We start from the raw sequence: 23,339 nt of genomic DNA, 5'->3' as shown, positions 1-23,339 counted from the left end.
AGGAGCCAGGAGCGGAGACGCCAACTCCTCCTGCCCTGGCTGAACGTGGAAGTCTTGAAGACTAATCCTGCGGTTCTTTTTGCTTTGTTGCACTATAGGACAGCCTATTCTCCTCAGCATTGGGCAGCGTTCGATAGCAGTCAACTCACTCTCAGTTGGGCAGCTGGATTCTTTGACGTCGACTTCTCGGCGAAATCTGTTGTTATGTATAGAGAAAGATATGGATCTCTGGTAGACTGGGAAGAAAAGGCAGCCCATCGAGCTGATACCCTTGGGTTTCCCCGGGCAATGTTGGTTCTTGAAGCGCAGGGTACCTCATGGAAGTTCTCTGCAGCATCGTGGCGAAGATCCTTGACGGCGTCGACAACTCGCAACCCCCTCGAATCGACAAGTGGATAAATCTCATCAGCAACGCGGCGTTTAGAGAGACAGGAGTGGTGGAGTGGACTCCACACACAAACCAAGCCTTCTCGCCACCGCCAGAACTTGACAGTAAATACTTGGTCTCGCTCGCCAAGACTCGACTAGATGCAACGGGAGATCATCTCTGGTACTTGCAGTGCGATGCTACATACATACGGCGGCATCTGAAGCTCATGTTTGCAACCGAGATCTTTAAGAAGGCCTCGGATACCCAGAAAGGTGTGATGGTTACGCAACGCATCCGTTATAAGGTGCGGAGTCACCATTTGTGGCGTTGGATTGAAATGGAGTGCAGACATGTCGACGCGGCGAGAGAGAGATTTCGCGACAGCACATATCCTGGCACCACCTTGCCGGTCTCCTACGACCGAGCTCTCGGCGCCCTGGAGCTTCTCCTTGTCAATCAGGTCATATACAGAGCCAGCTGCCTTCGGGAACTCTTGCCGTACGTTCCAGGGCTTCAGGAACACTGGATCTTTGAGCCTGGTGCGAAACTACCCAATGCAATTGGCGTCCTCCGCCAAAAGAAGTCTGCCAACACACAGGAGTGCCTCGCTAATGACCGCCTTTATTGGTGTCTGGTCCAGTTACTCGCAAAGCCCGACGACCAAAGGACGTTTGATCACTCCATGCTCTTCGCAATGCTGCAGGAGCACATGTCTAATAACCCGTCTGAGAGGGCTAGACTGGATGAGGTCATCTACCAGCTGCTCTCGGATCTCGCGACTTGCCATGAAATGCTCATGGCTGTCCGTTTCCACAGACCGCAGAATGCAGCGAGAACGTTTAAGGAGGTCAAAGAGACAGAAGACAGACACGTCTGGAGATGGCTACGATCCAGGAGTAGTAACGTGGAAGATTTCGGCGACCCCCAAGGCATCGGGATGTCACTTTTCAAGGACTTCTATCTTGCAAAGACACCGACAGGTCCAAAGACTTCTGTCTGGCTTGCGCAGTCCCAGGAGCTCCGCGCGGCTCTGGAGAAGTTCTGGGAGTCGATAAGAAGAGCAATCAGGAAAGACTTTGAAGACTCGGCTTTCGGTCCGGCAGAGGTCGATAGCCTTCTTGAAGTCGTTTCGGCAAATCTGAGTGAATAGTATCTGCAAGACAAGCAGCGAGAAGAAGATGCAATTCTCGCTGCTATCCAGAAATCCGATAGCCCACAACCCGCAACCAATTTCTTTGACGGGGCCGAAAGCTGTTCAGCGACCACAACGATTGCCCCGCGCCCAGAAAAGACAAAAACAAGAGGTAAACAAAAAGACGATATTACGCCGGCACATAACAGCGCTCCAGGTGCACAAGCGGAATCTATCGCAGTATTCGAAGCTACCGCCATTAAAGTGACGAAGCAATCGTTGGACATATTTCTCTTGATGTTCCCTGAGAAAGACGACGTTGTAAAGGACGTGTTATAGGATAGGTTCGTTCACGCTATGGTAGATGCGGGATTCACTGCGAGGAATAACGGCGGGTCGCTAGTGTCGTTTAAGAAACTTGACGGGGAGGGCAAGATTGTCTTTCATAAACCTCACCCTGTTCCCAAGATTGATCCTGTTATGTTACGAGCCATGGGCAAGAGAATGGCGAAGTGGTTTGGATGGAGGCGAGAGCAGTTTATTTTACGCGACGAGACCACCCAAGCTTAGGTGTAGTCCATGACTGTAATTGGCCGCTCAGGCGACTGTACCCTGGACGACGCACATTGTGAAGGCCGTGCTATCTCTCTTGCGGAGAGAAGTTTACGACAACGGGTGGAATGTCTATAGGGTAGCTTGTTGAATTAGTATCGCGGTTCATCCTGCAAGGATGCAGTCGCGGTTAAAAACTCCATCGAATTGATCACAGATGCTGACAGGGATAGTGTAACCATCAAGCCGCATGACTGGTTCGTGGATTCTGACGAGGATACTGTCGCTCCCATAGCCTCATCAGATTGGTTCACAGCTACTGGCATGGATACTGTCGCTGTCAAGACTGAGTTAGATTGGCTTATGCTTGCTGGCAAGGATACTGTCGCCGTCAAAATGCCTTTCGGTACGAAAGGTCTTCTTAAGCTCTGGGATTTTTCACCCCCAAAATCTCCATTACCCGATTCGGAAGCGCAACTGCACCTCTTGTTGGCCCGGATTAATACCACACCCGGGTCCCTCTAATGGTCCTAATCCTCCCTCCCCGCGACATCAAGTGTAAAGAAGTCTTCATTGGCTGGGGATGTTCTGATAAGAATCACGTGAGATTCACGTGAGCTTTTAATTTATAATAATGTCATTGCTCTTGTCGTGTGCATTTTGTGATATTCTTGCTTCTGCTTCAGTTAGGTGAAATCTATTACATTATAGTTAGTTATCGGATTTTTAATATATAATATATATATAGGAAACAGTGGATTGATTTTTCTCAAAATCTCATTGATCTCCTTGATGACTTTTGGAATACCTGGTAGCCACTTGGCGGAGATGTTGGGTCTTTGGTGGATGTCTGGTGCTGAGAACCCCGCTTCAGACGTCATCATCGTCATCGAACGCGAACCGGACGTTCCGGGCGGGGGGCATCATCGTCCCCTGCGTAAAAGAGCCAGAACGACGGGGGCAATGGAATCGGAACAAAACACCCGTCATCTATCAATACATACCTGACTGTTCCTTGGATTTGCTATCTAAATTATAAACTATATTATTGCTCGTATTGTGCGGATGGGTGCAAGAATGATAACCGGGCCTCGTTTAATGTTCCCCCGCACAACTGCTCCAGCCTAGCCTCGCCATCAAACATTTCCTGTGGTATTTTATTCCCGACTATATCCTCCACACGCGCCTTTGACAGCAATATAATACCGTCCAGCGATTTGCACCGCGATAGCTGCACATACAGGCTATATGGATCGCACTTTCGTGGCTCGAGTTGTCCAGTCTTGTTGTTCAGCTTTGTCCCGGTTCCTCGCAGCTCCAGCGCAATCTGGAGGAGGGTTTCGCCTTGGATTTTGTAATCGGTGCATGCGAATGCCGCAGTGCAGGGAAGTCCTCGGCGGCTCACATTATGCCTCTGCCAAGGCCTCTTCTTGACCCTCTTCTTCTTTTCGATTGGTATTTGGGCACTCGTTGGAGTAAGCAGGATTGTGCCTGGTGGCATTTCATCAAATTCGAACTTCTTGGTTGACTCGGACGATAGGATGATGCCGGCAGGTGGTCCAAAGTGGAGGATGATATTCGGTGCGATTTGATAGCCTGGGAATCTTTTGCTGTCTGGTATAACTTCTAGCGCTGTATACTTGGCGCCATTCACGAGCTTGAGGCCTGGGTTTATATTCATGGTCACCACAACCGGCATACCAGGCACGAACATGAACGTGGCCGGCACACAGATCTTACTGTCATCCCCGACGCTGGCTATAAGCGTAGCTTCTTCCTCCGTTACCGGCAATATATTGGGTTTGCCCCAACGGTGCTCGGATAGAAATATCCGGACTGGTTTCTGTTTGTTCCTCTGGAATGCCAAAACGCCATCCATGTTCAGGCACCACCTGGTGCTATTGAGCGGTGTAACTACTGTCATGCCCTTGCTCCATGGTATGGCTTGTCCTTCCCTGAAGCACCGACTGTTAAGAAGCTCCATGTCGGACTCGTCTTGCTCTCCCTTCCGGATCCGAGTCAGCAGTCGCTGCAGCTCCGGGTCCCCCGCTGCGCGCACCTGTTCGATGAGCATAACGACGGTGGTAAATCGAGCCCAGAGTGCGTGCGCCCTCATTTCGTCCGCAATCCTGAGGGCGGACCATGGCGTCAATAGCGACTTGTTTTGCACTGGGCGGAATTGGTGGAAATCTCCTGATAGCAGCACCACTGGGATCCCGCCAAAATCCTGATTCGATCCTCGGGAGGCGCAAAGCCGCTTGTTGATGTTGGAGAGCGTCTGGAGGCCCAGCATGCTCACCTCGTCAATGATGAGCAGCCACTTTTCGCTCCATCTTCTTCGGGCATCACCGTCCACGTAGGTTACCGTGCTGCCATCGTCGGCATTGCCGTCGGATGCGTTGGGTTGCAACCCACAGGCGGAGTGAATAGTCACGCCGTTGATCCGCGCTGCTGCGGCCCCCGATGTCGCCGTCATGAGCAGCCTGTGCGATATGTCTTTGCTAGCGAACAATTCCGCCAACGCCTCGATGACCCTGGACTTCCCAGTGCCGCCCTCCCCACCCAGGAACTCGCATAGTTGTGCGTTATCATTGTTCTCGACATTACTGCTACCGAAATCATCGCTGTCATCTTCGTTCCTAATGGTGTCGAGATGGCGACACACTAAAAGGAAGGCGATTTCCTGCCGCTCGTTCAAGGTGAACCTCCGTGCAATCTCCCGACCGGCATGGAGGAATGTTGTCGACGGTCCAAAGGCGACCCTGGCACTGGGTCTTTGGGTGTTCCGGGTGTCTGTTTCTGACATTTCTATAATATCTTCTCCAGCGCCCGCGAAGGTATGGTTCACTGATGCTTCTGCGCCGGCAGCTGTGATTTGCGTAATCTGAGCTCCATCACTGCCTTGGATTCTTTTCACAATTTCCTTGTCAGCTTGATCCTGCTTGCTCTTGATCCCTCTAAGCTGACGTTGCGTTGGGAGCTCGCTCCTGGCTACCATGGTTGGCTGGCACTGCTCTGGGTTCTCTGCGGAAGCGACAGTCTCGACATCATCCGCAAAGTCGGTGATATCTGCTTGAACTTCGCGGAGCTGATCTAGCATCTGCAAAAGATGCTCCGAATCAGCGGTCACCTGGTTAGGGGCTGTAGCACCTCGTACTGTCTCAATCAATCGGCCAAGCTGGCCAAGCTGGTCTGGGCGATATGCTTTTACTGGGCCTGTGGGATCTTGGAGATCATACCCCATAGCGTCGATATCATCCAAAACGGCGTCGTCCCCCACAGCCCCCCACTGCTTTGCATCTCGCCGCGCATCTTCCGCTGATCGTTTCAAGAACTGGATGTTGCCTGCGATAGTCTGGAGCCTTTTGGGGAGTCGCCGTCTCCAATGTTCCCAGATTTCATTAATATCGCCTGATGCTGCTGTAGTGAACTTCTCCCATGGCACAAAGAGTGCGAGGTGCTGTACTGCAGCTCTGGTGCTAATATTAGTGTATGCTCCTCGTTTATCCGACCCACCTGTTCTATGGCTTGTGCTTACCTGCGGTATCTGTCTGAGTTTGTGTCAATATCAAAGTCCATATCGAGAAAGCCGTTCATGCATGGCACTGCATACTTCCCCGGGGGTCTTAGAACCTGCATCCAGTCCCTTCCCGGCTTCCAGTTCCTTTCAAATTCTATCTTCACCAACTCCTTGGAAGATGAATCTATCCTCATTTGTAATTTAACAAGCGACACGTAGTCATAGAAGCATAATGTCTGCAGCACCTCTCCACGGTGCTGGTAGGCTTCAATGTATGGTAGCTTCTTGCCATCGCTTCCCACCAAGACCCTCTCCGCGCTGGCTTCTGCGTCGTTGCCGTTGCCATTGCCACCTGTGCTCTCGACAGGTCGATCATCGTCGTCGCCTAAAGTGCGACTGCATTGCTGGAGATACTGCCAGCGTCGGAGTATTGCCCAGTATATCATTGTCATATTCACATATGACCATTGTTTGGTACAGGGATGGACATCGAACGAACGGGAATCGAATCGATAGATTCATTCGATGCCAAGTCTTACGAATGTCGAATCGAATTTCTTGGCATTCGATTCGATGTCGAATCTGCGGCGTGCCCATTCGATTCGCATCGAATCGAATGTGACATGTCCTGTTCGATGTTCGAATACATCGATTCGAATGTGGGGCATCCTATTCGACATTCGAACCGTACAGGTCACCATATGATTCGACATCGAATCGATCGCCCCCACCCGTTCGATCGAAAATCGATCGATTCGGTCGAACAGAGAGACGCGATGTGCGAATCATGACCAAGGGGTGGATTCAGCGCGATTCGCAGACGCGTTAAGAGGCCCCTGGCACTCTCCTCGACGCGAGAAGTGCAACGCGATCAACACTGACAACAATTCATCTTAATGCTAAGATGTGTTAGCAAGTACATAACATGACCCTAAAAGCCCATAGCATACTAGGTACCCTGCAACTACAGCAATCATCCCTGTCACGACCCTGTCTAACCGCCCCCCAGCCCGGAACGGATTAACGCGCCGGCCACCGCGAATTGCCAACAGGTTTACCAGTTGGGAATGACTCCCATGGTCACAATCCCGACAAACAACCCACCAGCAGGTGCTTTACAGGAATGTAACGGACAACCCAATTTAATCTTGTAATAAAACACTGAGTCGGTTTCTATGAGGAATATATATTTGTCGCGTGGGGGGTTGAAGTATGAGTTATTGTTGCTGTAAAATACAACCTCCCAAGTTAGGAGGTACCAAGGTCGTCATATAAAGTAGGTGGGGCTTACAGTAGTTTTTAACGCAGGAGTATAGGGTATGTTTGTCCCAGTAACAGGCCGCTATACAGAGAGGGGGATCACCAAAAACACGCCGCTTTTTCTGCAGAATAATAGGAAGGAAGCAAAAAGAAAAGAAAAGGAAACCAAAAAAAAACTGTCTCCGTATTTCTCTCTACTAAAAAGTTTTTACTGATGCCAGCTTTGGCATGATCAGATGAATATGTCCGGCTCGAAGTTTTCACGCATTGGCGAGTATGGGATTCATGATCTTCCTGCCCCCCTCTTTAACTTTTTGGTTGTCTCGGGGACCTGCGCCTAAAGCCAGCTTTGCCTGTGAACCGATGTACCAGCGACTTCACAGGTGCATCCACTTAGAGCCTCAACTTCAAGTCCCCACCGTTCCGCCCCCTCACGTGAACGGTTTACGAAAATCTCAAGAATCCATTCTGAGTTGACGCCAGATTGGAATGAGCACAAATGCAAAGCCGGTATGGGGACTTGGCTGAGGAACGGGATGGCTTTTTTTCAAGGTTGGCCCGTAGTGATGCGTCTGTGCTTGTGGCATGAGCCAATAGGAGCCTCTGACGCAAGTGGAACAGGGAATATATGGAATCTTACCCCGCCGTCTGTGGACCTAATCAACGAGACCCCGATTTGGCTGGTTGCCAAGTACTGAGAGCTTGGTGGAGCGGCACTTGGGAGAATCTCCGTACACCAATGGTCGGAACAAAGTTTGGCTTCTTACATACAATGGCGGCTTCACGCGCGACTCTCTCGCCTTGGGCGCGCCAGGTCGTCGTTCGCGCTGCTCGCGAATGCATCATTAATCGCACAAGACTTTGCATGTTTAGCGGCAGTGGAGATGTCGCGAATTTCGCGTTGACGACAAAATGGGCGTGATATACGCGTGTTATTGGCCTCAATGCCTGTCCAGTCAGTGATGGATGGATGGATTTAAGTTGAGCCTCAGTGCAGTCTCAATGGCTTCCAACAACCTCGACCCACGCGACCCATCTGTCCGACTAGCTAAACTAACTGCATCATGATGTCCTCCGAACCATTCTCTTTGAGCCCTTCGTCCTGGAATCAACCAGGTGTGATGGAGCGCGATGAATTCTCTTCTTCGCCAGCCGCCCCGTCTCCAGGAACCTCGTTACCAACGACGCCATCGCTCCGTCCTCGCGGGACTGCCGCCGATTTTATTCAGGTCGATTGGACACTCTGGGGCCGCCAAGAGTGGGCCAAATGGCCCGGATTCGAGCGTTATACTGGCGGCCAAGACACGAGGGCATGGTGGCAACAATATGGGTATCGCGTTAAGGACCGTTCCACCTCGCGGCAGGGAAATAAGCTGAAGTGGATCTGCGCCGACTGCTTTGCCCGAGGTTTCAAGAAGAAGTCGGACTTCTGTTTCGTCTGCTCGACAGGAGTCGCCATCAGGAAACACCTACTCAAAGCCCACGGGATTCTTGTAAGTGTGTGCCTCTCATCTACGGTTTGATAACGTGCTGATTTGGCAGGCCCCGAACAAAGTTGCCAGCCCCGTGGGGGGCTCATTTCTAAATGACAGGACCATCACCGACTTCATCGATGCCGACTTCAATAATCCCCACGACCAGTTTCTTCTCAGCAAGCTGCGTGGAAGATTCAGCAGCAAAGGCCTCCGAGTACTCCTCCTCGACTGGATTACCTACCATAACCTGCCGTTCAACATTGTCAATACCGAGCGGTTCCAGCGGATCCTTCTCTACGGCAATCCCCTCCTTGATGTGACCCACATTCCCTCTGCGAAGACGCTGCTTCGCATGCTCGAATCCGAGTATAGGGGTGCCGTTGGGCCGGTAACCGAAGTATTGCGCAGCGCTCGATCCCAGATTCATTTCTCCTTCGACGGTTGGACATCCAAGTCGTACACTTCGTTTCTTGGGATCAACGCTCAATTCATTGATAACCACTTTGTCCAACACCGAATCCTCCTTGGGCTTCGACCTCTCTCGGGCAGACACAACGGTGCTTCACTTGCCGATGAGGTCGCTGATACGCTCGCATTCTGGCAAATCAACGACCCGGACAAGGTTGGCTACTTCACGCTGGACAATGCTGCCAACAATGACACCTGCATGGACGATCTTGCCTTTGAACACGGCTTCTCAGCTGAAGAGCGACGGATCCGCTGCGCTGCGCATATCTTCAACCTTTGCGTGCGGGCAATGCTATACGGTTCGAAGCGAGAGAACTTCGCGGCAATCATCGCTGCCGATGGTGACGATCAAGATGACGATGAGGAGCTAGTTGATCAAGCTATCGACGAGGCCCTGGATGTAGAAATGGAAGACGGCACGGATGAAGACTTTGAAGCGAACACTGCCGTTGGTATCCCAGAAGAGGACTTCCTATCATCCCACCCAGCCCCGGAGGAGATCAATGGAGCCACTTTCAGGGAGTACAGCCAGAACGGCGCCCCAGGAATGCTTCACAACATCGGGATTCAGCTGCGAGCGACTACACAGCTGTACGAGCAGTTTCTTCAGTCTCAGCGCAAGGAATCCGGCCATGAATCAACACTTCACTGGGTCTTCAACAATGCCACCAGATGGAACTCGGATATGCGGATGATGGAGAGGGCCCTTCGTCTCCGCCCGGCTCTCAATACGTTCTTCAATGACGTTCAGAACCGTTGGGAAACTGAGGGTCTTTGTGACAAACCGAAACCGGCAGTTCTGCAATACCGCTTAAGTGCGTACGACTGGAAGGTTATCGAGGTGCTTGTCAAGCTTCTGAAGCCTTTTGAAATCGCCACCAAGCAACTTCAGGGCGACGGTATTCCCGACGCGAGGTCGACTTGCGGTAGTTTCGATGAATACTTCCCTGTCTTCGAGATCCTACTTGACCACCTCGAAGGAGCTATCGAAGGCATGGTCGAATGTCGTTTCATGAACCTGGCTACCCAGTGTACACCGATAGGCCTTTCCCAGCCTTGTTGTCTCAAGAGGGCCGCGACGGTGGCGCGAACATGACTGTGGGAAGGAGCATAGCCCAAGGCCTCTTGTCGAAGTATCCAGGTAACTAATCTGGACTCCTGAGACTTGGATAACAGCTGGGCAGGCTGGGTGACCTCAGACTTTGACGGCAGGCCTCTTAATCGGTCTGAGAGAGTCGTCTGGGGGATGTCATGCTTCTGGGCGGCTTGGTTCTGGGAGAGGCCGTTATCTGTGACATCCAGTAAGGCTTCAACAACGCCATTCTCTGTATAAGACATTCGGGGCATTTTCGAGGTGATTACGGAAGGTTAGTACAGATAAAAATTCGATGAAACTTGGCGGAAGCCGATTCTTGAACGAGGCGTTTTTAGAAATTATACATTAGGCCCGTGCGGCCAAACCGCTTCTGTAACGTAAAAAGTAATATCATAATATGAAACAGCATAAAACTCTTAATAAGACACAGCTTGTTTCATGTAAATAACTTCAATTTTGGCCAAGCACTGTGCAAGTGAAATTGGGCATTTTGTATGAGGAAATTTTATTTTGCTTACCGGTAAGTGGGTATTACCGGTAGGTGGGTACTGCATGGTAGTGAGACTTCTAAGCGCTGATCCGTAGCGGCCCCGCTGTGGTTCGTTCTGTTGACCGTTTGGGCATGAATTCAACAGAATTGAGTACGGAGGTACATGGCTCAATGTACTGTGGGGCAAAAGCATTGATCATGTGGACCCCATTTTGCGTGTTCAGGCGTGCTTTTGGGGTTTTGCAACAGTGACCTCTATAGGCTGCCATAGTCGTTGCGGGTATCGACGGACTGGAGATAGTCTGCAAGAGCTGGGACGGCCTGGGCTAGCAGGGCTAGCTGGCTCGGCCTCTCGCCCTCTTCTTCCACAAGGGCTGATACCTCTTGTGCGAACTGCAAGTAAGCCTCATGCTGAAAGACCGGGTGGTTCCAGACCGGGCCAGTGTGGCTAACAAACCGACCGTCTGACAGACCGTCTGACAGACCACCTTCAGACCGCAGACCGACCGACCGGCAATTCTCGTCAGACCGACCGACCAGAGCTGCCGGTCGGATTGGGTGGTCTGAGTCGGTCTGGGTTGGGGGTTTCCAGGGCCGCCATTGGTCGGCTCCTCCCTAAGGTACCCGTGCCACGCCCCACTTATTTTGGCACTCCCGAACTCGCTCCACAAAATAAGTGGGGCGTGGCGCAGGTAGCCATTGAGTGCACCCCTTTAACTAGCGCGGGTAGAATCTCGGCATCAGATAATCAGACCTAGACCGACCGGGCTGCTAACCCAGACCGACCTAGACCGACCGACCGGGAGCCTTGACCAACCCAAGCCGACAGACCGAAGGGGACGGTCTAGGTCGGTCGGTTTGTTAGCCACACTGGACCGGGCTATCTGGGAACTGCTTGATCAGAAGACCGAGTCTTGCAGGATGACCTCACGGAGGTATGAGAGCAAGCTCGTAAGCCCCATAGCCGCGAGGTCGTTGATCTGATTAGGGGCAGGGCCGAACCGGCCCTTCCAACGGTCGAGGTCTGGCCAGATCATAGAGAGGAGGGTATCCGGTGGCATGATACTAGCACGGCATATTTCGAAGCACCCCTTCTGTGGCAGATGCCCGGCCATTGTACGCATAAAATTGCGAGGCAGGGAGTTCAGGTAGCAGCCGATCATCTGCTCCTGGTTCCAGCGGCCGGCGCGGCGGATCTGGTCCTCGCTGATCCCCTTGAGCTCAGCCGTCTTCGCCCCTGAGCTCCGGCCAACGTGCGTCTTCTTCCTCGAGGCGATGCCGGCATATGCAAATGCCTTGACGACCCAGTCTCGCTGTGAGTTATATGAGAGGGTGGCTGTATGGTTATACCTGCTCCCGCTCCCTTTGATCAGCCGGGTATCATACCACGCAGACCGCTGGCTAAGGTCTGGAAACAGCTCGTCGGCAGCTATATCCCACCGATAGAGGAGGTAGAAGGCAAGGCCGCCCAGCATGCAGATAACCGGGTTCTTATTCCGGAGGGCCCCGGCTGTCTCAAGGCGGCCGTGCTGGTTCTGTTTCCCAGCCCGCGTTGTGAAGATCAGGGGCATGCAGCGGGTCGGGCCCTCCTCCTCGAACTCGAAGGTAAAGAGGTCCGAGATCTTGGCCGCGCGGCGGTCGCCACCTCGGGTCAGCATATAGTGCCCGAGCAGCAGATCCACGAGAGTCCGCAGGTGGCACTCAGCAGCCATACTGCTATGCGCCCAGAGCTCGTAGCAGACGCGTTCGAATTCCTGCTCTGTATACCCATCGAGGAGGGTATCACGGCCCTTATCGGCGTAGCTAGCCTTATCCTGCTGTGCATCCCGGCGCTGGAGGGACTTGAGGTACTCCCGAACGTTATCCTCCCGGGGTGAAGGGTGGGTATTCACCCCGAGCGCTTTCTGCGTACGATATAGGTCGGTGATAGCAGTCGTATAGCTGCGGACTGATCGCCAGGCAAGCCGCGTAGCCTCCTGTAGAGTATCCTCAGCCGCCTTGTGGCTCTTAGCCCTGAGCGGCCGGTCTGCGACCTCCTCAACAAGGAAGAGGAGGAGCTTGTCTTCTGTAACGGTATCTGCATCCTGATACTGCTTGCGCTCACAAAAGTCCCTGAACTCCTTCTGCTTCGGCTCATATGCAGCCACTGTATTTCTCGGCCTCGCGTCTTGGATCATCGAGAGGATATGCTGTGCGTTAGCACGTAGCTCAGCGTTATTGCGCGCGTTAAGCCCGACGCGACCGTGGTGCCTGGTGCCGGCTGCAGCGGCCCCGGCAACAGCCCCGGTCGCAGTAGTCGTTGCAGTGCTGGTCCTGACGGTTATCGAGTCGGCCACAGCCGCCGCCTTCCTCTTCCCAGCCCGTCTTCTCGTCATAGTCGGATATAATTAAAGAGGCGACAGCTGATCCGATCTATCGCATATGAGGTCTTCAGAGTAGGCCGGCCTAGACCGGCCTGGGGTCTGCAGAGATATATAATTAATTTTCAGGCCGGCCCAGCCTTCCAGCGCCAGATCAGCAGGACCGGGGCACCCCAGGTGCCCCGGAGGCTCTGGAGGGCGCTGGAGGCCCCTGGAGCTCCCTGAAGTTATAGGGGCCGATCAGCGAGGGAGCATGGATATTCGCGAATATCCACGGTCATCCGGGTGGCCAGCGCGGGGGGCCCGCTGTGGATATACCGGGATACCATTGGCCGGGCGCCGCAGGCGCGGGGGGCGTTCAGGATCAGCCAAGCCGGTGGGCGCCACGCCTCGCCTCGCCGCTGTGAATCAGCGACGGCTCAGCGGCGCCGTGGATACCAACTACTACAGGCTCTCTTCTTAGAATTGTTGTATTATGCCAGCTACCGACGTGTGATACTGAGTAATTGGTAGTCATCAATCGCTAATATGCGATGTCTGAGGAACTTGTTGTGTTGCGCTCAGTTCTGCCTCCTCCTGCCCTGCAAAGACAGCTTCTGCTCTGCTGAGAGTCATCACGCCGAGATCGGTCACATATGATGCACCATCAGACAACGTGAGTCGGATTCCAAGATCCCTCCAGAGCACAATCTCATCCCTGGCTAGTCGAATAGGGCCGTCGAAGACGGCAGTGTTGAAATGAGCATGTTGTGTTTATTGAAGAAGAAGAAAACTAGCGCTAAACAGCGGAAGCTATTGATAAGAAGATATCCACCAATGGATCGGAATAGCCATTGATCCGTTAAACCACGGATCTCAACAGGCAGTGACCCGTTTCTTTAATGACTACTGGCTATCATCGAAACCCCACGCCGCAGGATAGTGACCGCGATTCCTGCGACAGGTTATCCTCCCTGCCTGTGAAGGGTGGTGGCTCCACCTGATATAACTCTGGGGAGCTGTTTGTAAATTCGCCGCCCATAACCTCGGCCAAGAGTTTCTCGTTGATTGCCTCAGCAGGGTCTTCCTCGATGAGCACACTGAGCACGCAGTCATCTAGATGGTCATACAAGTCGTCGGGACTCAAGAATGTCTGCCGGCAGATATTACAATCGCCAGCCGCCTCGACACCGGATCTAGTACCCGGTGGCCTGTGACCGTTCGGCGGCTAGATTGGGACGTCATGCGTCTCCACAAGGTGTTTTTTTGAACAAGTCTCGGCGATTGAACGAGACTTCTGCTGGAGATCCAAGGCCGGGGCAAAAACTGCAGATTAATGTCCCCCTGTAGTGGTTCAGAGCATGTCGATTCCTGTCGTACTGTGATGATGCTCGTCCATTTCTGAAGGCAGCAGGGACTAGCTAGTTCTAGAGGTAGCAGGGATAGAACAGCCAGTTCTGAAGTTGAATGTAAGATGTGCGCTGTCTCGTGGCCGGACCCCAGGACGTCTGGAGACCGCAAAACACACCAACAGAAATCTAATGGCCAAACATTTCGTTCCAGTTGCTGGAACCAAGTTCAAAGTCGGGTTCCAGCTGTTGTTGCGTGTCGGTCTCAGGAGAACGACAAAAACTTCCCACAAAAGGTTCAGTACTTCTCGTGGCTGCCCGAAGCCATGTTCTAGTGCATGCTAGTCAAATCTCCAATACTTCTGCAGCAACTTGTTGTTGCTGTCTAGCTTCTCATGTCCCTTCTTAACTGCCTCGACGCGGTTAAAGATGAGGAGTAGTGAGTCCTGCAACGCCTTCGCATGCCTAGATCCGCAGGAACAAACGTCAGTGAGCAGTTCCCAAGATGGCCACCCTCGGACACATCTAACGTTCACGGCAGATCCCATAGTCTTCACTAACCGGCGCAGTTCAGTATGCATTTCACGCTCCAACGCTTCAACATCCTCGCTTGTCATCCGCGGGCTCATGGCCCGCAAGTCATCCGGTTCAATTGCTGTCTCGACAGGGTCGCTGGTGTCTTGGCTAGGAGCACGAATGGACGAATGTGGCTGGCGCCCTCGCCAGCCAACCGACCCGATCATGGCTGGATGTGGATCGTAGGGCCCAAAGCTAGGAAGGAGATGCTGCCCGTCCATCTTTGTCATGTTAAATACATAGGATAGCTGGGACCGATTCTGTGGAAGGAAACTCGTATAATCGTGTGTGGCTTAAAAATAGAGCCGCTAAATGAGCTTCATATTTCATAAGCCTCGCGGAAGCAGGGCTGAGAAGAGACGACCTGGGGGGAGTGACGCGGTGGTGTACAGCAATTTGAGAACGATGAGGGCTAACATACCCCACTTCACCGATTTGGAAATGCCGTCATAGTTGGTGAATTTTGGGGTCAGAATGACATCAACTCTCTGCAGTTGGCCGGATGGATTGGTCGCATCAATCATCAATCTTATCAATGCCGGTTTTCGGGGTACAGATGCAAATAGTGGCGAGGAATATATTCTACAAAAAAATCAACAACAGCAATATCGATCAAGAAAATTATATCAATTGAAAGCGAAAATATCGCTCATCTCATAGACTTACCCTTCTCATAATGCAGCGCTGTGAACCGATTTTATTGTCTTTTTCAGGCGTCAATTGATGACTTGCTGGGGATGTTATGGACCGTGCGTCGCAAAAGATAAGAGCTCTTATCAAACAGCCTGACACCCCTTGTATCCTCAAACCTGGGTGATTGCATCTGAACTCAAGGGCCATAGCGGCTCCGTTAGGTCGGTGGCCTTCTCACACAACTCGGAGCTCGTAGCGTCAGCCTCGGAGGACCAGACGGTACGGATCTGGCGCACCGACGCTGGTGACTGCGTCCAGACAGTTCACGTTGGGTTTGCATGCACGCCTACTTACAGATCTTGGCGCCATTACTGTACATAAGCCACTAGTCGCAGAGGCATCTGTGGCATCTACTTCGCTAGTTATGCTGAACCACATTCGGCGAGGAGGGAAATTGGCGGCCGCCTCAGTGTTGACTGGAATGGTCAGTAGGCAGGTGTCCGACACGTGACAGGGTCAAATCGGTCTAGCGGCCGGAATTGCTGTGCGTTACGGCACAGGGAAATTGATGATAATAAAGGGGCCAAATAGGCGATTGCAACTGTGATGATTACAGTCGTAATAGGGCTGTTATCGTGACTTGTGATCGATGTATCTGCTTGTTGCTTGTCTGAGGATTTCCCCTCTTTTCGGCTCAATCCAGCCTCCCTTATCCTTAGTCATCCTCGCGGCCGGGTCTCTCCGTCTGACAGCAAGTGGGGGGCAAAATCGGCGGGCGGAGCGGGTCAGGCTGAGGAACAAGAGGGGCAGCGCCAACGACGGCAGGATCGCTCACCAGAGTCGTCGGCTGTGGAGGGCACGCTGCCAACGGCTGCGTTGGACGAAGGGGAATTGGACATGGTTGTGAGGATGGTGAACGAGCAACGTCTGGGGGATTTTTGTTTCCCATAGTTCGGATAGAGTGCGATGAAACGGCTGCGCACAGCACTGGTTAGCAACCACTCCGGAGCCTCTGCAGGGGCGGGTTCGGTGCCCGGTCTTTGAGTGTTGAGGGGCGAGCCCACATGCAAAACGGACAAGGGAATCTTGCGCTGAATTGAAAGCAAGGTTTTTCTTGAGTTGACTAGTTTACGGGCGTTCACGCCTACAGTGGGTGGCAATAAGTTTGAATCAATTATCAGATACCGCCGGATTGTTTTAGCTTAATTAGGAAGAGTGATGATGTTGCTTTTAAGTTTCAGCTCTTCTTCTTGCAGAGGAGGTTTACTGCCGTTAAGTGGTTCAGAGTGAATTTTAAAGCGGCATGACAATAAAATTAAAAGATACCCGTAGGGCTATTCAAACTTATTGCAACAGCTTGCGCCCGCTCGCTGGTGCCATGACCCACCAGGACTCGGTCAATGAGTTTCGTTACTTCATTCCCCACGAACTCTCGCCGTCTGTCCGCTATCTGAGGCCGGGAATGCTTTTACTTCTGCCTTTCGTGGTGGTTTGAGTTTCTACGTTTTCCGTTCTTCGTTTGTGTCCTCATCCAAGCGATATCAATAACTATGCCCAATCCCTCCCACTTTCCGGCTGCCTCCTGGAGCTTCATCGGCCAGTTCCGAGCTTTGAGCTGATCCAATGTCTTCGCCGCTCGGCTTCACTCCATGGAGGAGGAGGGCATTGAGCTCGACCTCGCAGCGCGATCCCCCGCAGCTCCAACCTGCCGATGGCTTCAGCTCCAGCCCTTCGCACGGTTCCCACCAAACTTCTACTACTACTACGCAAGCTCGCCCGACGTCCATCAGCTCCGCGCCCAGCCATCGAGAGCCCATTCGATCCTTTATTCACAGCTCTGTGCGAGATGACTTACTGGGTATGTTTAGTTAATGCGCTTAACGCCCGTATCATCTCCACACCATCGCCTGCTTACACTCAGCTTTTGCTTCCAAATAAAAAAAATTGAAGACGATCCAAAATCGCTAACTCCTGCGGACTAGTTCCGGTAGATAGTGTTCAAAATGCGAGAAACATTTGTCAAGACACCGCGGAGCTTGCCACCTACCTCCTCTCAGACGGACAAGCTCCCCCAAGCCCCGTATTCCTACGCTCGCGATCATCCGTCCACGAAGTCGCCGCGTCCGATTACGGCGACGAGTCTTCCATAGCTGACCATGCGCGCAACTCGACAACGATTGTAGAGGTATCTGAGCCGCCATCGCCAGAGGCCGAGCGCGACACACATGCGCCCGCCGGGCCCTCGGTTCTTGCAAACCTCCTCAAGGGCTCCCCTCCTCAGTCGATGGCTCAACATCACCCTCCCGAGACCGAACATGAAGAAGACGATGGGGACCGAAACCAGCCCGAGCCGCGTTTCCATACCGATGCCAGTTCGGAGCGTACGCCACTGCTGTCGAGGGTGACTTCAGGCGGCAGGCGGTCTTACACGGAGGATCTTGAGGGTCTGAAATCTCGCGCAAAGCGTCCTTGGATAAGCGGTTTGGTAGAAGCAGGCCACAAGGTGGAAGAACGAATGACACAGCGTTGCGGTCGCCGTCAATCTGCGCCGCTGGGATGGCAAGGCAATATGGCACAACACGGTGGTTACTCCCGTCTCATGCTTGCCCGCCGTGGCTGTTGGTCTATTGCTCAACATTCTAGATGCGCTCTCTTACGGTGCGTTAAACTGTTATGGGGCCTTATACAATTCGCTGACGGATAACAGGTATGATTCTTTTTCCTCTGGGAAAGCCAATCTTTTCACATCTAGGATCTGCCGGTATCTCGGTTTTCTATGTCAGCACCATCGTGTCACAAATCACATTCTCATCGGGCAGTATCTTTAAGGGCGCCGTGGGGTCTGAATTGGTGAGTCTCTGATAAGGTAGTATGGCGCAATTCCGGCGTCATTGACTAACACGCCGCAGATCGAGGTGGTGCCGTTCTTTCACAACATGGCGTTCCGAATCACCGATACGGTTGGAGAGAATAACCCTGACGCCACCATTGCCACCACTATCGTGTCATACTCCATAAGTGCCATGATTACCGGCCTCGTCTTCTATCTCATGGGCCGATTCAAGGTTGGATATATGGTGGGGTTCATCCCCCGGCACATCTTGATTGGATGCATAGGTGGCGTCGGATGGTTCTTGGTCACTACGGGGTTCGAGGTATCGGCTCGCCTCGACGGTAGTCTGGAATATGACCTCGACACGCTGAAGAAGTTGGCAAACCCATCAACCGTACCGCTCTGGGTTGTCCCCCTGATACTGGCCATTCTTCTCTTCTACGAGCAGTCAAAAATTACCTCCAAGTTCTTTTTGCCTTTGTTTATCTTGGCGATTCCCTTGGTTTTTTACTTTTTTGTATTGGCTCTTGACGTGTTGGATGTGGATACATTGCGCGACCAAGGATGGATTTTCCAAGGGCCACCCTCCTGGGAGCCGTGGTGGTATTTCTACACTCTCTACCGTAAGTGCTTTTCACTCTCTATAGATGTCTTTGGCAACCATTCTAACAATCACATCAGAGTTCAAACTTGTGCGCTGGGATGCAGTCGTCGAATGTATCCCCGCCATGTTTGCCTTAACCTTCTTCGGCATCCTACATGTCCCGATTAACGTCCCTGCCTTGGCCCTGAACTGCGGCGAAGACCACGCTGATCTCGACAAGGAGCTGAGGCTTCATGGCTATTCCAATTTCCTGTCTGGTTGCTTTGGCAGCATCCAGAACTATTTGGTCTATGCGAACACCGTGTTTTTCATGCGGTCAGGCGGAAACACACGCCTCGCAGGCTACATGCTAGCTGCCGCCACCTTCGGCGTCATGCTTGTTGGCCCATCACTTATCGGATTCATTCCGGTCATGATGGTGGGCACTTTGATCTTTGATCTAGGCTTTGAGCTCATGTTGGAGGCGCTATGGCTCCCCCGCAAGAAGCTCAAGCTCGCTGAGTACATAACCGTAGTCGTCATTGTGCTCGTCATGGGCATTCACGACTTTGTGGTGGGTATCGGGGTCGGCATCTTGCTAGCCTTCGCATCACTCATTCTACAAACTTCACTGGTGTCAGCTATCCGTGGAAACTATTCCGGTGACATTGTCACTTCCACTGTGAGGCGCAATCTCTGGCAGCATCACTACCTGCACCGGGTTGGCTGCCAGATCTATATTGTGAAGCTCACGGGGTATCTCTTCTTCGGAACCGTTGTGAGCGTCGAGGAGAAGATTCGAGGCCTGTTGGAGGACAGTGCATTTGCCAAGCAGCCCATCAAGTTCCTAATATTGGACTTGTGGCACGTTTCTGGCCTTGATTACTCGGCCGGTGAAGCATTCAATACCATCAGTAGGCTTCTCAACAACAAGGACGTTGTTTTTGTCCTGAGTGGTGTTGACTGCGACAGTGAGCTTGGTCGAAACCTGAGGGCCGTTGGATTAGGAAGCGATGGAATCGATGTCATGATGGTGCCCGATCTTAACTCTGCATTAGAGAGCTGCGAGAACGAGCTTCTAAAAACCCTATATGCGAGACAGGAGGAGCTTGCTTTGAAGCGAGTTTCCGTCCAGAACTTGGATGTCCCTGCGAGATCTTCGACTGCGTTCTCCTCATTCGACCCGCCCTTCAACTCACCTCGGCGAAACCATCTTGTCGAGGCTGCCCAGGATGCACTGAGCAGTGTCGACGTGCAGCGTCCATCCAGATGGATGAGCTTCAAAGAGCCGCTTAGGCTCATGCTCCAGATCTTCCAGGGCCTCAGTGAAAGAAAAGAGGAAAGAAACGAGGACTTCTGGTTCCCAGCAACCTCATACTTTACCCGACGCGAGTATCCGGCCGGTACCATTCTTTTCCGGCGCGGAGAGTCGGCGAACGGCTTCTACATGTTGGAACGGGGCATCATCCGGGCTGAATACGACCTCCCTCAGGGATGGCTTTGCGAGAGCATCGTGGCGGGCACGACCTGCGGCGAGCTCCCCTTCTTTTCCGATACTGATCGGACGGCGACTGCGGTGGTGGAGAGAGATTGTGTCGTCTGGCTTATGGACCGGGAGCAGTGGGCCAAGATTCAAATCGAGCAGCCGGAGGTTGGTAGGGAACTGTTGAGGGTGTCCCTGAAGCTCACTAGCGAGCGCATGAGCGCTATTACCTCGTACATCTTGACGACGGCGGGTTAGATCTCGACCGGAATATCGAATGTCAAATCATCAGGGAACGCAAAATAAATAAAGAGTAGTGCTATTCGGGCTGTATGATATTGCTATCCGGGCTGTATTGATCACATGACCACGTAATTTTTAACCGCATTCGGCAAATGCTCCCCGCCACACCAAAATTACAGTGTAAGTCAAAGAACGCGAATAACATCAGGCCAATTCAATCAAGGTCAACACATCACAACAGCCCGCGAGCCCGGCTACAGCCAAATCGCTCAAAAAACGCATTTCCGGTATTTCCTCTAAAAAAATAGTATTTCTATCGGTCCGACTAATATTCCGGCTGCGTAGCCGGAATGATAATGACATCTTCAACGACTGACGACGCTGATGACTGCGACCGGGCCGGAGCCGCGGCCCCGGCGCCCCTACCTCTGCCTCGTCCTCCTCTAGATCTTCTTTTCCTTGTATTTGTATGGCCTCGTGATCTTGGCGTCGACAGTTTTCGGGACTGTTGGCTGCTTAGTGTGTCCACAAGCTCGGTCTGTGACAGCGTGCGCCGTACGCTTGGGTTGAGCCGCCGGGTCGTCTGTGGGTTTTGGCGAGGCTGCCGGGGGGTCTGTTGGCTTTGGGTCTGTTGGCTTTGGGTCTGTTGCTGGAGACTCGAGGTCACACTGGCTTGTAGATGTGAGGGTATCATGAGCTTCCTATTTATAGGTATTCGAGGTCGGCCGCGGAGGTTAGCGACAACGTCAGGGTCGCGGATCAGCAGGAGTGGCTCTTCGAGGTCCTAGAGGTAGAAATTAGCAGATTTCTTATATAAAGAGCTGTGATTCCTACCAGAGGTTTATTGAGCCACCAGCGGGGCAGGATAACTTCCTTTAATAACGGCTCTTTAGTTACTAGCAAGTCGTAGATATAGTGACTGCAGAGAAGACCATATTGCTGTGTGAAGTTGCCGGAACATGGTCTCAACGGCTCGGGGGTCGGCTGCGTAAGTGATAGTAAAGCTGCCTCAGCAAATCGATGCTGCTTGACAAGCAAATCGACAGCAGCGTAGGTTATTTGTAAGGGAGCCTCACCAAGCCATTCCCGGCCCATGTATTCTCGTTGCTGATGCATCATCATTCTGGCTGCTTGTTGCTCATAGTCACGCTGCTTCTTTTTCAACATCTGTTGGATAGCTTTGTGTAGGCGAAGCAGGTCACCGGTGCCGGTGACTAGGAATGACTTTACATCCTTGTGGGCAGTCTCAACAGAGCTGTTAACCCTCTGGCCGAAGTTGCGATAGCGGCAAATGTAGCACTTTGCCCACTGTTCCCGCCAAGGCATATACTCCCTTGAGATGTATCGAAGGATCGACTTTTGCTGTGGGTTGTATGCATCGTTCATCGAGGCCCAAGCCGCCTCGAAGTCACTCACTTGGTCGGCATAGATGACTCGGTGCCAGGCGGAAAACATCGTCTCGCGGGTCAATTCACCTTGTGTGCTAGGCGGCGGTGCTGGTGATGCTGAGTCTCAGTTGCCGTAAGTTCCTTCATTGGCCTCGTGATAGAGGGCTTCATGATGTCGATTACTGAGACTAGGCGTTGGCACATAATCGTCATCATCGTCATCATCGTCAGTATCTTCATCAGCATCGGCGTCTTTTGGGTCCTTCCAACGGGCTGTGATTTTCGCCTTGATGTTGGCGTTGATATGAAAGACGCATAACTGCTGCTGCGTGTCTGGAAAGGTTACATAAAGGGCGTTTTTAGGGCTATTTCCTTGTTAGTAATAACAACAGAAGGCACTCGGATTCCAAGAAAACGGCGGAAATCATCCACTTGGTCACAAAGCCACTGAAATCCTTCCTCTTTTTCGGAGTTGATGAGACCAAAGCCAAAGTTAACAACAGACTTTTGGCCTGTGACGCCAGTGACCTGGAAAAGGTACATTTTAAAGCGGTTAGTCTTATATGTATTGTCCATACCAAGAACCTCTGGAAACCTCTTCCACATCAGCTCACACCAAGGATAAGTCCAGAAATGTTACAGGCTGGAGCCTGGGGATACGGCTGCGGCTGTGCCGAAGCCGGAGTCAAGACGCTAGCAACTACTAGTGTTAAACCGACAGGGTCTACGGAGGACACGGGAAGTCCCCTGGCAACCGGCTGGAAGACTTCCCGAAGACTTCCCTGGAACTACTATGAGACTGTATGAAGATTCCTGCAGAAGGAAATCCTCTTCTCTTCCTTAGATTTAGATAGACAATTCACAGCACTCTTTGCACGGAAGATCCTCGAAGGGCCAGCCCTTAACAAGAAAACACCCTCAACTTTGCGGTCAGCGCTACACCGTACGAGGTGCTTGAGACCCTGATCTTGGAGGGAGCCGATCCGCGCCTGCGTCGCTGTTTTGCCGCTGAGAGATGCCTGCCGCAGCTTCTGACGGTCATTATAGATGGCTTTTTGTCGAAAGAAAGACGGCTCAATCGTTACATCACGTATGATATCACTCATCTCGCGGGCGGGAGGGATTTGTGCTTGAAAAGAGATTGCTCGACTTCTAGCTGCTCTGGTGTGCGGCGGCGATGCATCACGTGTGCGGACGGGTCGAGGGACGGGCCGTGGTTGTGATCAGAGACCGCGACTCGGTAGGTCCAGAGATAGTTGAGCTTTTGCGTTGCTGACGCTGTGATCTTAAACGGGCAGCCGACCTTTTGCGTACTGGATTTGCGTACACCAGCAGCTTCACACTCACGAGCGTCACCGCGGTCACAACGCAGTTGAATATAAGTTGGTTGCTTAACGCCATGAATCTCACGATAGTTACCCGGTGACTTCTTCACCAAGGCGGCGCCGTTCTTACGATAGAAGTCTTGCAGAGACTTGACGAGGTCATCCAGAGACGAGAATTGCGCTGACGGCGGCGGCGGTGGGATTTGAGAACCCAGGGAAAAGAT

The 23,339-nt window shown here is 52.4% G+C and overlaps 5 protein-coding genes across 5 annotated transcripts; 4 read left to right on the top strand and 1 right to left on the bottom strand.

The window, feature by feature from the left end:
- Positions 1-204: 204 nt before the first annotated feature.
- Positions 205-1,841, top strand: BGZ61DRAFT_464929 (uncharacterized protein; the record flags this gene model as incomplete). The annotated part of the gene is made up of 3 exons (XM_046247520.1): positions 205-275; positions 305-1,475; positions 1,521-1,841. The coding sequence occupies 3 exons, from the start codon at positions 205-207 to the stop codon at positions 1,839-1,841; spliced, it is 1,563 nt and encodes a 520-aa protein (XP_046095897.1).
- A 9,862-nt stretch (positions 1,842-11,703) lies between these two features.
- Positions 11,704-12,240, top strand: BGZ61DRAFT_485677 (uncharacterized protein; the record flags this gene model as incomplete). The annotated part of the gene is made up of 1 exon (XM_046249740.1): positions 11,704-12,240. The coding sequence occupies one exon, from the start codon at positions 11,704-11,706 to the stop codon at positions 12,238-12,240; it is 537 nt and encodes a 178-aa protein (XP_046095896.1).
- A 2,167-nt stretch (positions 12,241-14,407) lies between these two features.
- On the bottom strand, positions 14,408-14,719 carry BGZ61DRAFT_321514 (uncharacterized protein; the record flags this gene model as incomplete). The annotated part of the gene is made up of 2 exons (XM_046238942.1): positions 14,408-14,516; positions 14,613-14,719. Coding segments are annotated over 2 exons (216 nt in total), but the record flags the coding sequence as incomplete, so codon positions are not given.
- A 1,970-nt stretch (positions 14,720-16,689) lies between these two features.
- Positions 16,690-20,417, top strand: BGZ61DRAFT_510467 (sulfate transporter family-domain-containing protein; the record flags this gene model as incomplete). The annotated part of the gene is made up of 6 exons (XM_046252068.1): positions 16,690-17,118; positions 17,243-17,763; positions 17,825-17,918; positions 17,968-18,110; positions 18,170-18,716; positions 18,775-20,417. Exons 1-6 carry the CDS (start codon positions 16,884-16,886, stop codon positions 20,415-20,417), a joined length of 3,183 nt encoding a protein of 1,060 aa, XP_046095894.1. The 5' UTR covers positions 16,690-16,883.
- Positions 20,418-20,596: 179 nt separating this feature from the next.
- On the top strand, positions 20,597-21,267 carry BGZ61DRAFT_464904 (uncharacterized protein). Its single transcript, XM_046247519.1, is given in 3 exon segments — positions 20,597-20,689; positions 20,748-21,024; positions 21,040-21,267. 2 exon segments carry the CDS (start codon positions 20,753-20,755, stop codon positions 21,188-21,190), a joined length of 423 nt encoding a protein of 140 aa, XP_046095893.1. The 5' UTR covers positions 20,597-20,689; positions 20,748-20,752; the 3' UTR covers positions 21,191-21,267.
- Positions 21,268-23,339: the final 2,072 nt, after the last annotated feature.

The sequence above is a fragment of the Ilyonectria robusta genome, assembly GCF_021365365.1.
Source record: "Ilyonectria robusta strain PMI_751 chromosome Unknown BGZ61scaffold_39, whole genome shotgun sequence".
Lineage (NCBI taxonomy): Eukaryota > Fungi > Ascomycota > Sordariomycetes > Hypocreales > Nectriaceae > Ilyonectria > Ilyonectria robusta.
Note: the sequence above shows the minus strand (reverse complement) of the source record. Positions and strands in the feature narration are given on the sequence as shown.